The 13,767-nt window shown below is 40.3% G+C and overlaps 1 protein-coding gene across 1 annotated transcript in view; it reads left to right on the top strand.

Annotated features, from left to right (window-relative positions):
• LOC116988037 (MYCBP associated protein) overlaps positions 1-13,767 on the top strand; it is a 62,570-nt gene that overhangs the window by 32,106 nt on the left and 16,697 nt on the right. The window contains exons 11-16 of the mRNA XM_033044457.1: positions 3,080-3,272; positions 4,723-4,910; positions 7,988-8,134; positions 10,060-10,344; positions 11,011-11,135; positions 13,628-13,743. Of these exons, the coding sequence (XP_032900348.1) occupies positions 3,080-3,272; positions 4,723-4,910; positions 7,988-8,134; positions 10,060-10,344; positions 11,011-11,135; positions 13,628-13,743 (1,054 nt within the window). The remainder of the gene's footprint in view (positions 1-3,079; positions 3,273-4,722; positions 4,911-7,987; positions 8,135-10,059; positions 10,345-11,010; positions 11,136-13,627; positions 13,744-13,767) is intronic.

The following is a 13,767-nucleotide window of genomic DNA, read 5'->3' as shown; positions in this document are numbered from 1 at the left end:
TGTTGATGCTGGAAATTAATTATGGTAATGTCCTTGAAATTTTCCTGAAAGAGGAATTATACATTAACTCGCTGTTCATGGCCATTCACCTATATTCAGCCAGTGCTAATTGCTGATTTTAACCCATGCATTGTCCGTTTTGCTGTTTGCAGGCACGGACTACTTGATCACCTGACGGTGATATGTAAGTCCCTCACTGCATGGTCAGAAAGGGTGATGCATCATCCTCTCCCCTTTGGTCTTCTTCCTTCTCCTGCTGTCTCTCTGGAGGAAAAATACCTACATGACAGATCATTTGAGGGAGTGTGTCAAATTATCAGAAAGTGACAACATTCACTGCAAAGTATTGGAGTGAATCTCCAGCACAGTCTAGGCATTTAAAGTATGTTTTTGTGTGGGTTCTGCAATAATCCTTCTGGTTGTGGGTCTCCTTGCTAGAGCACTCTCCTCTTTTCCCATCAGCCTTGACTGGAATGATGCCCAAGTATCAAGAGGTCAGTCTCTGTCCTCAGTAACTAAGATAACTGAAATGTGGTGAGCATGACTGAATGCTGTGTCATAAATTAATGATGCAAGCTCCACATATGCCCGATATTTACCATGATATTGTTCATGACTGAACATAAGGTAAACATTTTTGGAATTGAGCCTATTGCCATCAATAAAGTTCATGTTAGTTGGCAATATCTCTGAGCATAATTTGTGTTCATTCCATCAACAAACCAGTAAACGTGTTATCTGCTGAAACAGATGTATGTAAACTCCATGATGTAGTAGAGGGACATTTACTGGGAGACATCACCAAAATGTCCAGTCCCAGTCTGGAAGGAGACAGAAGCAAACGATTAAGAGCCACTGTGACCAAAGGCAAAGTAGTTCAGGCACAGCTCTGGCTGCAGAATGCCACAGCTCTCTATTAACACCACCAGGGAGAACTCAAACCCACAAGAAGCACTTTTAGGACATGAGTTGTCTCCACTTTGGCATAAGAGGCCCTACAGTCCAGAGCACATCTCCTGCCTTTCCATGTCCTTGGTAGTGGGCAGCGTTCAGGTGCTCTACACCTCCTCCATCTTATTTTGCAGAAAGGTAGACAAAATTGCTGGAGAAACTCAGCGGGTGCGGCAGCATCTATGGAACGAAGGAAAGAGGCAAGGTTTTGGGCCGAAACCCTTCTTCAGACCCTTCTTCATTTTGCAGGAAGACAGATCATTTTGTGGATCATTTACCAAACCTCCCACATTCCTTTGTTTGCCTGAGGACTCAATGGTGATTCTGATTGAGTCGATTATAGCCTTTGTATAAAGGCAGGATTAAAAATCCTGAAATTAGTTATCAATTTTACTTATATATTGTCCAGATATCACATCCTGCTACTAAGCTCCAGGTTTTCTGCACTTGATAAAAGACCAATTATGGGACCACAGAGCTTTCCAATTTGCTGAGTATTGGGAGACAAAATAAAAATTGGAGCACGTACCACAGAAAAGGATAGTCCCACACACACATGTTTAGTTCCATACTATGTATTTGTGCTGGCTTACTAGGAAATGGAAAGTTCTATTCTAAATAATTGTCATATCTCAAGTCGATCTTAAAAGTTTAAAAAAGTATAGAGATGACCATAAAAAGTGCCTAAATAATGAAATATTGTTTGTGTCGTTATCTCTTTTGTTTCCTCACATTTTCTACTAATAAAAGGTATAGCTTTGGGCCATCACATGGGCCCAAGCCAAGCCTGCCTTTTCATTGGCAACGTGGAACAGTCTTTATTTCAACCGCCTCTGGCACCATTCCCCAACTTACACTGACCACTGCATTGGTGCTACATTATTGATCTGTATACAACTCTTCAATTTCATCAACTTCACCCTGTCCTCAAATTCATTTGGACTATTTCTGACAGATAGAGACATAGAAAATAGGTGCAGGAGTAGGCCATTCGGCCATTCGAGCCAACACCGCCATTCAATACGATCATGGCTGATCATCCAAAATCAGTACCCGTATCCCTTGATTCCTTTAACCCTAAGAGCTAAATCTAACTCTCTCTTGACACATCGCTCTCCTTTCTTGATCTCTCTGTTTCCATCTCAGGAGACAAACTATCACTTACTACAAGTCCACTGACTCCCACAGCTATCTAAACTACAACTTATCTTATACTGTCTCTTGTAGATCATCCTACTATCAGTTTCTCCATCTCTGTCATATCTGTTCTCAAAATGTGACTCTCCACTCCAGGACATTTGAAATGTCTTCCTTTTTCAGGAACCATAGCTTTATCCCACTGTGGTTGATGGTGCCCTCACACACATCTTCATTTCCCACACCTCTGCTCTCACCCCTCCAGCCCCCAAACAAAAACAGCAACAGCAATACTTGTACCCACCAGCCTCCGCATCCAACACACAATTCTCCAACATTTCCACTAGATACAACGGAATTCCATTACCAGTTTCATCTTCCCTTTCCCATCCGCTTCTGCACTCCACATCTCCAGAGATGCTGCCTGTCCTGCTGAGATACTCCAGCTTTTTGTCTATCTTTGTATTAAATGTCTTTATAGGCGTGGAATTGGATATATTCCCTGGCTGACATGTGAGATAAGGAATGAGGTAGCTGAGGAGCAGAGAGAGAATTTTAAATCTTCGCTGGCTGCAGGTGAGGTGACAGATGACTGGAGAACAGTAAATGAAATACCATTATTCAAAAAGGGCAGCGGAGATAAACAAGACAATTACAACCAGTTAGTCTAATGTCACTGCTAGTGAAGTTATTGGAAAATATTCTCAGGAAAGGATTAATCTGTATTTGCAGATGCAGGGATTAATCAAAGATATCAACATTGCATTGTTAGGGGGGAAATATATGTATTGAAGGAAATGTGTTTGCCGTAGTCTAGGCAACTTCAGTTAAGCATTGACAAGATCTCACATGGAAGACTGGGAATGGCTTATGGAATGGGATTAGATCAGTACTTGATATTTTGTGTGGACATGGAGGAATGGATTGTTTTTGTGGTGTACGGCTCTATGATTCTATGCTGCACTGTCATAATTTCTTATTATTCCCCCAGGATGAAGTTGGTATGATTGTCCGACTCACATTTGAAGCAATGGTAGGTGATAAGGCCATGTCCTGTCTGGAGCTGATAAATGATGGGACCACTGTCATCCACTATAAGTGGAAGCGCCTGCCTGAGCCAAAACATTGTGTGAAGAGCCCAAGTACGGCTTGGATGCAAAGATTCTACTTCAGCACCAATTCAGGTTTGCACTGATTATCACCGGTGATGATCCAAATTTGCACCTATCCTTGAAGATTTTGATTGCCTGGTGTAGGGGCAGTAGTCTTCTGCATCTTATTTCTGCTGTACCTGCATTGGCAGTGTTTGAAGAGACATTGTAGAGAAAGGAGCTGTTTAGCTTCACCATGGTGGATTTCCTTTTAGATTCAGCCCTGTTATCCCAATTTATCCATACCAACCATCAAGTAGACATTTATACTATTCTTATTTATCAGCACTTACTCTGTAGCCTTCTATGCCTTGGATAGTCAAGTACACGTCTAGATACTTCTAAAATATTTTGAGGGTCTATGCTTCCACCACTCCCTCAGGTAGCGCACTCCAAATTTCAACCATCCTCTAGTGAAAAAAAATCTTCCTTATATTCGTTCTAAACATCTTTCTCCGAGTTCTCCTGTTAACTTCCACATCTTTGGCCACTGTAAATGTTCCTAGTGGGGGGGGGGGGGGAGGAGGGGGGGGACATTAATGAGCATATGAGGATAATTTAAAAAAATATCTATGATGAATGTTGCCCAGTCCATCACAAATCAGCCTCCCCACCATCAACTCAATCTACCTTTACGCTGCTTTGGTAAACTAGCAAACATAGTCAAGGACCTTTTTCACCGTAGTCATTCCATCTCCTCCCCTCCCTTGTCTGGCAGAAGATGCAAAAGCTTGAAAGCATGTCCCACCAGACTCGGGAACAGCTTAGTCTCTGCTGTTAGACTACTGAACCATTCTCCCATAATTACGGTGTAGTTTCCACATTCCAACCTATCTCATTGTGGACCTTCGACTTGTTCTCTGTAACTGCAATGCTATAAAGGTGTAACATTGTATTTTACACTCTGGTATTTTTCTCTTTGCACTATCTGTGCATGAATTGATTGTACTCATGTACAGTATGATTTGACTTGATAGTGTGTAAACAAACCTTTTTACTGCATGCAGGTACACTTGACAATAATAAACTAATTTCAATACCAATAGGACTCTGTGAACATCAAGGTAAATCTCCTCGGCACCATCTCCAGAGCACTCACGTATCTTTTACACAGTGGTGACCTGAACTGAACATTATCTTCCAGAGGTAGCCCCACAAATGTTTAATGAAGCCATACCATAACTTCCTTGCTCTTATGTTCTGTGCCCCGTCTAATGAAGGCTAACATCCCATATGCATTCTTAACGCTCTACTGAGTTGTACAGTCACCTTCAGGGATCTAGAGACTGTATACTAAGGTCCATCTGTCCCTCAATATTCTCAACAGTTCTACTATTCGCTGTGCAGGTCCTCCCCTGATTAGAACTCCCAATATGCATTACTTCATACTTATCATGTTGCAAGTATTTTGTCAATTAATTGCAACTTGTTCATTCAAATGACACAATTTCTGATTATTTCTGTACGCCATTCTGTTTGCTAGGAGTCATTCTTCCCGGAGAGACAATTAATTTCCCATTCACCTTTAAGTCGCCGAATGCTGGGGTCTTCACCGATATCTGGGAGTTTTGCACCCACCCAGTGTTGTTGGCAGGGGCATCTCTGCATGTGGCGCTGTGGGGTGTGGCTCTCTTTGCAGATAGGAATGAAGAGACAAGGCAACAGCTACAGGTCAGTACCATGTTGGGGGCTTACTACTGTCTGTACTGAAGTTCAAGTCAGTCATGTGACTGTACTGTCATACGGACCAATACGGTGAGGTACAGATACAATGAAAATATTGCTTGCAACAGCATTATAGATACAAAAACTCAGACAACTCACAAAACATAAATTGTACTTGAATTACATGTAAATTCTGCAAGAGTAAAAATAAAAGACAAAGATGAGAAAAAAAACTAGGCATTAGTGCAAAACACATTACCTGCATTTATGAATCTATTAATATTGGTTTGCCATGTCTTCGGATTTATTTGGCATATTAACAGACATGAAGCTTCTTTACTGGGTTTGTTTTTTCAAGTCCAAATGTTATCTTAGCTTCCTAGACCATCACGGAGAACAGTTAAAAGTCAGCCAGATGGCTTTGTGTTTGGAACTGCATATTAGTCACAGTAGAAAAGGACAAAGCATAGTAACAGAAGTTAGCAATTTAACCCTCAGGCATGCTATAATATTCATGGAGGCATAGAAACACAGAAGTTGGGAGCAGGAGACCATTCTTCAAGCCTGTTCTGCCTTTCAAAGTAATCACAGTTGATGTGTCGGAAAGAACTGCAGATGCTGGTTTAAATCGAAGGTAGACACAAAATGCTGGAGTAACTCAGCGGGACAGGCAGCATCTCTGGAGAGAAGGAATGGGTGACATTTCGGGTTGAGACCCTTCTTCAGACTAATCATGGTTGATCATCCAAATCCTGTGCCCTGCTTAGCTTTCTCTCCATGTCTCTTGATCGTTCCAGAGCTCAGAAAAATATCCAGTTTCTTCTTGCATATTTAATGATTTGGCTACAAAAGCTTTCTGGCTGGAGAATTCAACATGTTCATCACTCTGTGCGATAAGAAATCACAACCCTCTCTTCATCCCAGTCTAAAATGGCTTACCCATCGGATTGCAACCTCTGTTCCTAGACTTGCTGATCGCATGTAACGCTTCAGAAATCTAAATAATGTTGGCAAATGACTATCAATTCATTCATTATTTCTAGAACCATTTTGTAAATATTCTAGAATGCAGTCTATCGAGCTCTGGTGATTTACTCGTCTTTAATTCCTTCCGTTTCTCTAATGCTATTTTTCCACTAATATTTGTTTAATTATGTTCCTCTTGGTGGACATTGCTTCCCAATATTTGTGAGGGAGTTATTGATGTCCTCCTTTGTGAGGATAGAATTAAAGTATAAATCATTTTGTCTGCCCTGTCTCCATTTCTTATTGTAAATTCCCCATCACCTACATTTGCCTTCACTAATCTCTTTTTCCTCATTTTACAGCCAGATTTTTTCTCTTAATTCTTATACACAGTTCCCCTTTCCTATTCAATCCCTTTATCGTGCTAGAATTTACTGAATTCCAAGATGAGATTTGACATCTCTTTTTGTATCTGATGCCATCCCTGGTTTGTTTTAAAATCCATTGGAGAGGCACTTTTTTGGTTTAATATTTGTGCCGATAAGGATTGGAGCAATTCTTTAAATGCTGGCCATTGTCTAACCATTGTCTAACCATTGTCAATCATTTAAAGAGTTTTTCCAATCTATCTCAGCCAACTTATACCTGATTCATTCTCACACTCCCCGTTTTAATCAAGAATTTTACCACATTGTGATCGCTTCTCTGCAATGAATGCACACAAGACTGCTTATTGATCCATTATCATTACACAATGTCCAGTGTAAGCTGGCCTGCTCTCTAGTTGGTTGCGCAGTAGAGTGGTCCAAGAAGTTATCATCAATGCGCTCGAGAAATTCTTGCTCTACAATTTTAGTACGAATAAAGTTGTAACCTTATTGCATACACCTGTAACTTTCTGTTAGTGCCATTCTCTGCATCATCACCAATGATTCAAGAATGTATATACAACCCCTCTAACATTTTTATGCCTTTGGTGTTCCTTAGTTCCACCCACACAAGTTCCACATTAATATTCACAGAGCTGGCATTCTTTCCCACTATTGAATTAATTCACTTATCTACTAATTAATTCTACTTACACCCTTTCCCTTTTTGCCTGTTCTTCCCAAATATTAAGTTTCTCTGGATCTTCAATTCCCATCCCAGGTTACCCTAAACTTATGCCTCCATATTTGCAACTATATCATATTTACTCATATCTGTTTATAGTTAATGTATCCACTGTATTGTCAATACTTCTCACTTTGGAACTCAATATCTTCAGGCTAGCATTGTCCAATGAGATCATGGCAGATCTTTGCTTTAACTCCACAGAACCACCTTTACAAAAAATCAACCAATGTTATTTGTATACATGAGATTTTCAGGCTTCCATTACCCATTGCATCACTTTTGTTACTTATTTTACAAAAATCCTGGCTCAAGTTTCATGGCTATATCCTTCTAATCCTGGAAACTATAAACATGGGAATAGTTTCAATATATTTTCTCCAAAATTCAAGTAAGGCACGATTCTAATCTGATGCAGAGCAGTTTTGAAGGCTGTGAAATTCAATAATTACTTAGAATTGCAGACTATAAGAAGGTAAGGTTCTTTATAAAATGCAGATATTGAAAATGAAACCTGTGATATGTCAGCTTGATATGGATATATATTTGACTTTCGAGAAGAAAGCAATGAATGGAATGAAGTATTTATACCATCCCAGGGACAGTCAGGGAACAATTTATAACAACAGCTTGGATTCATGCAAAATAGTCAGAGGTAATGATAGTTGTATCAGACCCAGCCAATTGTGCTGGATAAAGTTTAAAAATTCTTAGGTTCAAGGAAGATCTAATCCACTTCTGAGACAAAACATTGGGATGACACTGAAATTACAGCGGGCATAAGATGCACTTGCTAAATAATCTTTTGTCAGCTGTTTGGAGAATTAACATTTTTGAAAGTGATAAAATACTTTTTAGTTTTAGAACAAATGCATTGCCATTTTGAAATAAAATTTCCAATTATGAGACCACATTCACACTTATTCTGGCAGTTTGTGCATGGTAATGAATTGTCAGTTGGCTAGTTGAGATTGCTCTTCAGCAGTTTGCTTCCAACACTTCAGGCAGAACTTGAGATGAAGGAGAAGATGGCCATTATTGAACGCATCCTCAACAAGGTTGTAGCTGGTGTGCAAACGCCACAGAGGTCTCAGTCTCCTCCTTGGGCTCCACTCACCGAGGAAGACATCTTTAAGAAGAATAACCCCAAGGTAAGAACTTGTTTTTTCACTTATAGCAGAATTTAAATTTCTTTATACATGTGAATACAGAAAATTTCCAATTGTAAATAAAGTTTATTCTGAAGTATAAACCACCCTCACCCTCCCCAAATTCTCCCCTTGCCTGGGCCAGATCTGGAGAGGTTACGTCGTGGTCTCTGAATGCGGGATTTCAGTGGGAGACTGGAGCCAGAGTGGCATGGTGTAGATGTCCACAGCCCAAACAAAGTTGGCACCAGTTTCGCCAACTGTGAAAGGACATTGACATTTAAAGCCATGTAAAAAATATATAAATTGAAGCATTTAATGTTTTTAATTTAAAATAATAAAAATTGTAATATTTAAAAAATGTTAAAGATATGTTTAATCAAACATTAAAGTGCGTATAAATAATTAAAGCATTTTTAATGTTGTGATCACCACTTTGCCTCCTAAATCGATATCTCACTTTGAAATCGATGAGATCCAAAAGGTGATTTCTGCAATCTTCACCCTTGGACTCCAGGCTCAGCCTCCAGACTTTCCGAGTCATGTTCTGCATGCCTGGCAGTTCTGGACTTGCCTCATGGCTGTAGGCCAACAGTTCCCTTTAGAACCACCAGCAACACATCCTGCTCTTCTCACCAGATTAACCTTTGCAGTTCCTTCAACATTTTCTAATGTTCTCTAATAACTAATATGTTGTTATAAGCAAATATTGCTTGTCTTTCTGTCACATCTTTCACGTGAGAAGAAAAGCTCATATGTTTATATGGATCTAACGGTGTCAAATGGTGTTGGGAGAGTGGGAAGACATAAATGAATAACGGAATGGTTGGAGATTGGAACCATAGCATTTTCCAGAGCAGAATTGTTCCAGCTCAACTATCATTCAAATACATTTTTTGCAGAAAACACAAAAACCGCAGATGCTGGAAATTGAAATAAAAAGAGAGAATACTGGAGACCATGTGCAGGTTAGAGTAAAGGAGTTAGTGTTGAGGTTGTACACAAAATGCTGGAGTAACTCAGTGGGTCAGGCAGCATCTCTGGAGAGAAGGAATGGGTGACGTTTCGGGTCGAGACCCTTCTTCAGACTGAGTGTTGTTGTTGATCCTTTCTCTGAAGAAGTGTCATTGGCATGAAGCACAAACTCTGTTTCTCTCTCCAAAGATGCTGCACGATCTGCTGAGTATCTCGAGTATTTTATTCTGATTTTATTTCATGATGACATTTTTGTTGATGTCGGAAAGTGAGGGAGTTTCCACTTTGTCCTCTTTAACTTGGTAGAATGGCAAAGCAGTTCAGGCTTTTGTTCATGCTTCAGCAAACTGTGTCCAGTTCTGACTCTAATCGGTGTCACATTCTTCCCATGGTCATAAGGGCTTTTATGGCTGCTCCTGCTTTCTACACCATCCCAAAGTTATGTGGGGGGGGGCAGTGCTGGTTGTGAGTGATAGGAGAATCAAGGGCATCAGAATGGGGATAGCTTGCAGTGAAAGAATTGGGGGAAGGGATTGTTGGGAATTCTGTGAAAGCTTTCATAGATTTGATGGGCTGAATGGCTTATTTCTGTATCTGAGAAATAAATAGCAAAACTTGGACATTCTAGAGAATCGGCTGGAAGTGGCTTCTCTAGGGGTTTTTGCAAATGTTCTATCAGTTATGGCTGAATGATAAAGATAACTGTCTCTCCCCATCCTTTTCCACCACAACATCTACTTGACCTCTAACAATAACAGAGTGCACTAACTGCCAAAGCGCACTCACATATTATTCCAAAAAATGTACATAAACCAGGAGGGATAAAGGAAAAAAAAAAGATAAGTTCATCATAACTATTATTAAGATTGTTATTCTGTCCATATCAGTGCACATGAACAGTTGTTGGGTGAATTTGGTGATTATTATTTAATTCATTGTTTCCTCCTCTGTAGCTGCATTACAAGTACGATATAGTACAAAGTCTAAAGGAATTATGGAAAGAGTGCTTTGTGCCAAGTAAAGATGAAGGAGAAGCAGAAATTGGAAAGCCACTTGTAGATGTGAACATTGCTATGGTGATACAAACATCTTCGATCTCAATCCATTCCCCAAACAAGAGTTCGCCGGATTTGGAACTTGATGAGAATGATAAACCTCCTGATGACGCCCTGCCGGCGACTGTTCAACCTGTTGAGCCAGAACCTCAATGGGACCTATCTGTTAGTTCTTTTAGACAGGTATAATTTCTTTGAGTTTATTGTGAACATGATCAATGATTTTGATCTAAGTATGCTATGAAACCATTTTGCCAAACACTTGTGCTTGGTTTGCCAAGGCCTACACCCCGTTCCCTTCTTCCATAATTCCACTGCTCCACCCCCACCCCCACCCCTGTGCCCCACCCCCACCCCCACCTCTGTGCCCCACCCCCACCCCCACCTCTGTGCCCCACCTGGACTCGCACCTATTTCTCTCCTTCCTTTCCCCTTCCACCTACATTCCTTCCTCTAGCTTTATGAATCCTGACAATTCAATCCTTTTGTCTAGACCAGTCTTTTCATCTCTGGCCTTTGTCTCTGGAGAGAAGAAATGGGTGGCATTTCGGGTCGAGACTCTTCAGACTCAGTCTTCAGGGCTGAAGAATGGTCTCGACACGAAACGTCACCCATTCTCTCCAGAGATGCTGCCTGTTCCGCTGAGTTACTCCAGCATTTTGTGTCCATCTTCGGTTAAAACAGTTTACAGATTATGGTGTTTTGCGCGTGGGAACTTGCTGTGTGCGTTCCGAGGGAGAGTGGTAGCATTAAGGAGGCTTTTCAGTTCTGAAAGCGGTTATCCATATTTGTAGCTGATTTTGAGTGTATGAGGAATGCTTCTGATTATATACCATACTTCTTTGTCAGGATGTGCTAACGTTGCTGGAAGATGAACAGCAGAAAGAGAGGGGCCTGGAACATCTCAACTTAAAGATGCTGGAACTCTACACAACATCAATCACAATACAAGAGAATATTAACTATAAAATTGTGTAAGTGGCACTCTACATCCTTGTTATTTTATTCTGTTTTCCTTCTCTTCAAAGATAAGCTTTCAGTGAAACACATATTTGTCAAATCACTGAGTGGAATAGTTGACTTTGTATGAAACCATCAAAATATTATCAATGCCAGCAAAAGGGAAGCTATTTTGAAGAAGCCACTTTGCAATCTTGATCCAGGGTGTTTCTGGTATTCATGAAGGTATTTTTTAAATGTGCTGAGGATATTGGTATTAGTATTGGTTTCTGCTTTCACCATCCTCTCAGTCAGTGAATTCCTCATTCCACCTCTCTTAACTCAACTTTCTGCTAATTCTGTGTCCCCTTTTATTGCCTTCTCTGTCTTCATTGGTCGATCTGCAATGGAGGGAATTGACAGCTTCAAATTCCTGGGAGTTAACAGACCTGATGACCTCTCTTGGGTCCAACACATAGTTGTAAGGAAGGATGAACACGGAATACCAACATCTCTACATTCTTAGATGTTTAAAGACATTTGGCATGTCATTGCATACTTTTAACAAACCTCTGCTGGTATACTTTGGAAAATAACCAAATTAGTTGCATCATGGCAAACTTGGAGATGTTACATTTAATTCCTTCATCTAAATTTGTTAATATATATTGTAAATAACTGGGGTCCCAGCGATGAGCCTTGTGGCACCCCACTAGTCACTGCCTGCCATTCTGAAAAGGACCCAATAATTCCTACTCTTTGCTTCCTGTCTGCCAACCAGTTCTCTATCCATGTCAATACCTTACCCCCAATACCATGTGCTCTAATTTTGCACACTAATCTCTTGTGTGGGACCTTGTCAATGGCTTTTTGAAAGTCCAGATACATCACATCCACTGGCTCTCCCTTATCCATTCTACTTGTTACATCCTCAAAAAATTCCAGAAGATTAGTCAAGCATGATTTCCCTGATGAAGCCTTAAGAAATCAGGCTTGATTTTACTTGACCTGCCATGGGAAAGATGTCTTTAGTATAATTTAGTTTAGAATCGTTTAGTTTAGAGATATCGCATGGAAACAGGCCCTTCAGCCCTTTGAGTCCACACTGACCATCGTTCACACGTTCACTGGTTCTATGTTATCCCACTCTCCCATTCCCTACACACTTGGGCAATTTACAGAGGCCAGTTAACCTACAAACCTACACTGCTTATTCATCTTGTCTCGGACTTTCAAATTTATTTACATTTATTAAATCGTCTCCAGCTTGCTTTATTCCAAGGAAAGCAATCCTTGTCCAGCCAGTTTCTCTTCATAATGAAACATTTCCAGCCGTGATGACATTGTTATTACTTTCATTCTTGCCCTATCAAATACTGTCATATCCCTTCAGACTGTTACAGACCCCGTTCATCAGCCAGTTAGTTGCAACATGCCAGTTCAAATTTAATTTGACAACAAATGTGTGATTTTGACATTTAGTGCAGGGACCAATTCATTTTGGTTGGAGTCCCCAGCACCAAAGTAGAATCACACATGATTCATTATACCTCTTAGTTTAGTTTAGAGATACAGCATGGAAACAGACCCTTTGGCCATTGAGTCCGCACCGACCAGCGATCCCTGTACACTAGCACTATCCGACACACGAGGGACAATATAAAATGTTTACTGATGCCAATTAACCTACAAACCTGTACATCTTTGGAATGTGGGAGAAAATGGAGCACCCATGGAAAACCCACAAGGTCACGGGAAGAACGTACAAACTCCGTACAGACAGCATCTGTAGTCAGGATCGAATCCGGGTCTCTGGCACTGTAAAGCAGCAACTGCTGCCCAACCATGTCCCCCTCATTTGGATCATTGAAAAAAATCAAATTAGTCCCATTCCCTTTACCCTCATCTTGCAGAGTATTGTCCTTCAAAAATGTATCAGATTCTGTTGTTTAGTATTTCTGAATCTACTTTTACCACCTTTAAAGATCATAACCGCCCACTGCATATCAATGTGAACTAAGGTTCGAGTGATTAGCACCAGTTATCACAATGTTCCACACTTTTCCTAATACTGGTTAGAATTTTGTTTCTCCACAATATGTGTAGCCATGGACATAAACTGCAGGCCATTTGGACCCTTGAGCAAACTTTATTAATTCAAGTCCTCTAAACTGCAACCCGCCACCCTTACCACATATCTTTGCGATTACCATTTGGCAAAGGTCTTGATTTCAATCTTGAAAATGTTCCTGAAATCTCCCAAAATGGACTGGTTCTCATTATGAGACAACTTAACACTGTTCTAAATTTCTTAACAACAGAAATAGTTCCTCCCTTTCCACAAACTCAATCCATTTGCCTTGTGTTTCTTACCGTCATTAGATTTAAAGTGGGGATGTTTGCTGATGATTATATATTGTTCAACTCCATTCATAACATATTAAAACATTTGTTATACATGTGAGTAAGTTGCTGTCTGATAAGTCTATTGCAAAGAAACAGTTTCTCCATATTTCTTTTGTGACAGTTATCAGCTTTGGGTAGAAGCACTGGATGGGCTGGTTAGTTACTCTATGCGGCAAAGGGAAATACTGGGCTTGCCTGAAAAGGAGACTGAAACCTTGGAACACGTGGAAGAAACATGTAAGTTACAATAAATGCTACTTT

Source organism: Amblyraja radiata, chromosome 26, assembly GCF_010909765.2.
Source record: "Amblyraja radiata isolate CabotCenter1 chromosome 26, sAmbRad1.1.pri, whole genome shotgun sequence".
Lineage (NCBI taxonomy): Eukaryota > Metazoa > Chordata > Chondrichthyes > Rajiformes > Rajidae > Amblyraja > Amblyraja radiata.
The sequence above is the reverse complement of the archived record's forward strand: the minus strand, read 5'-3'. Positions and strand labels throughout refer to the sequence as shown.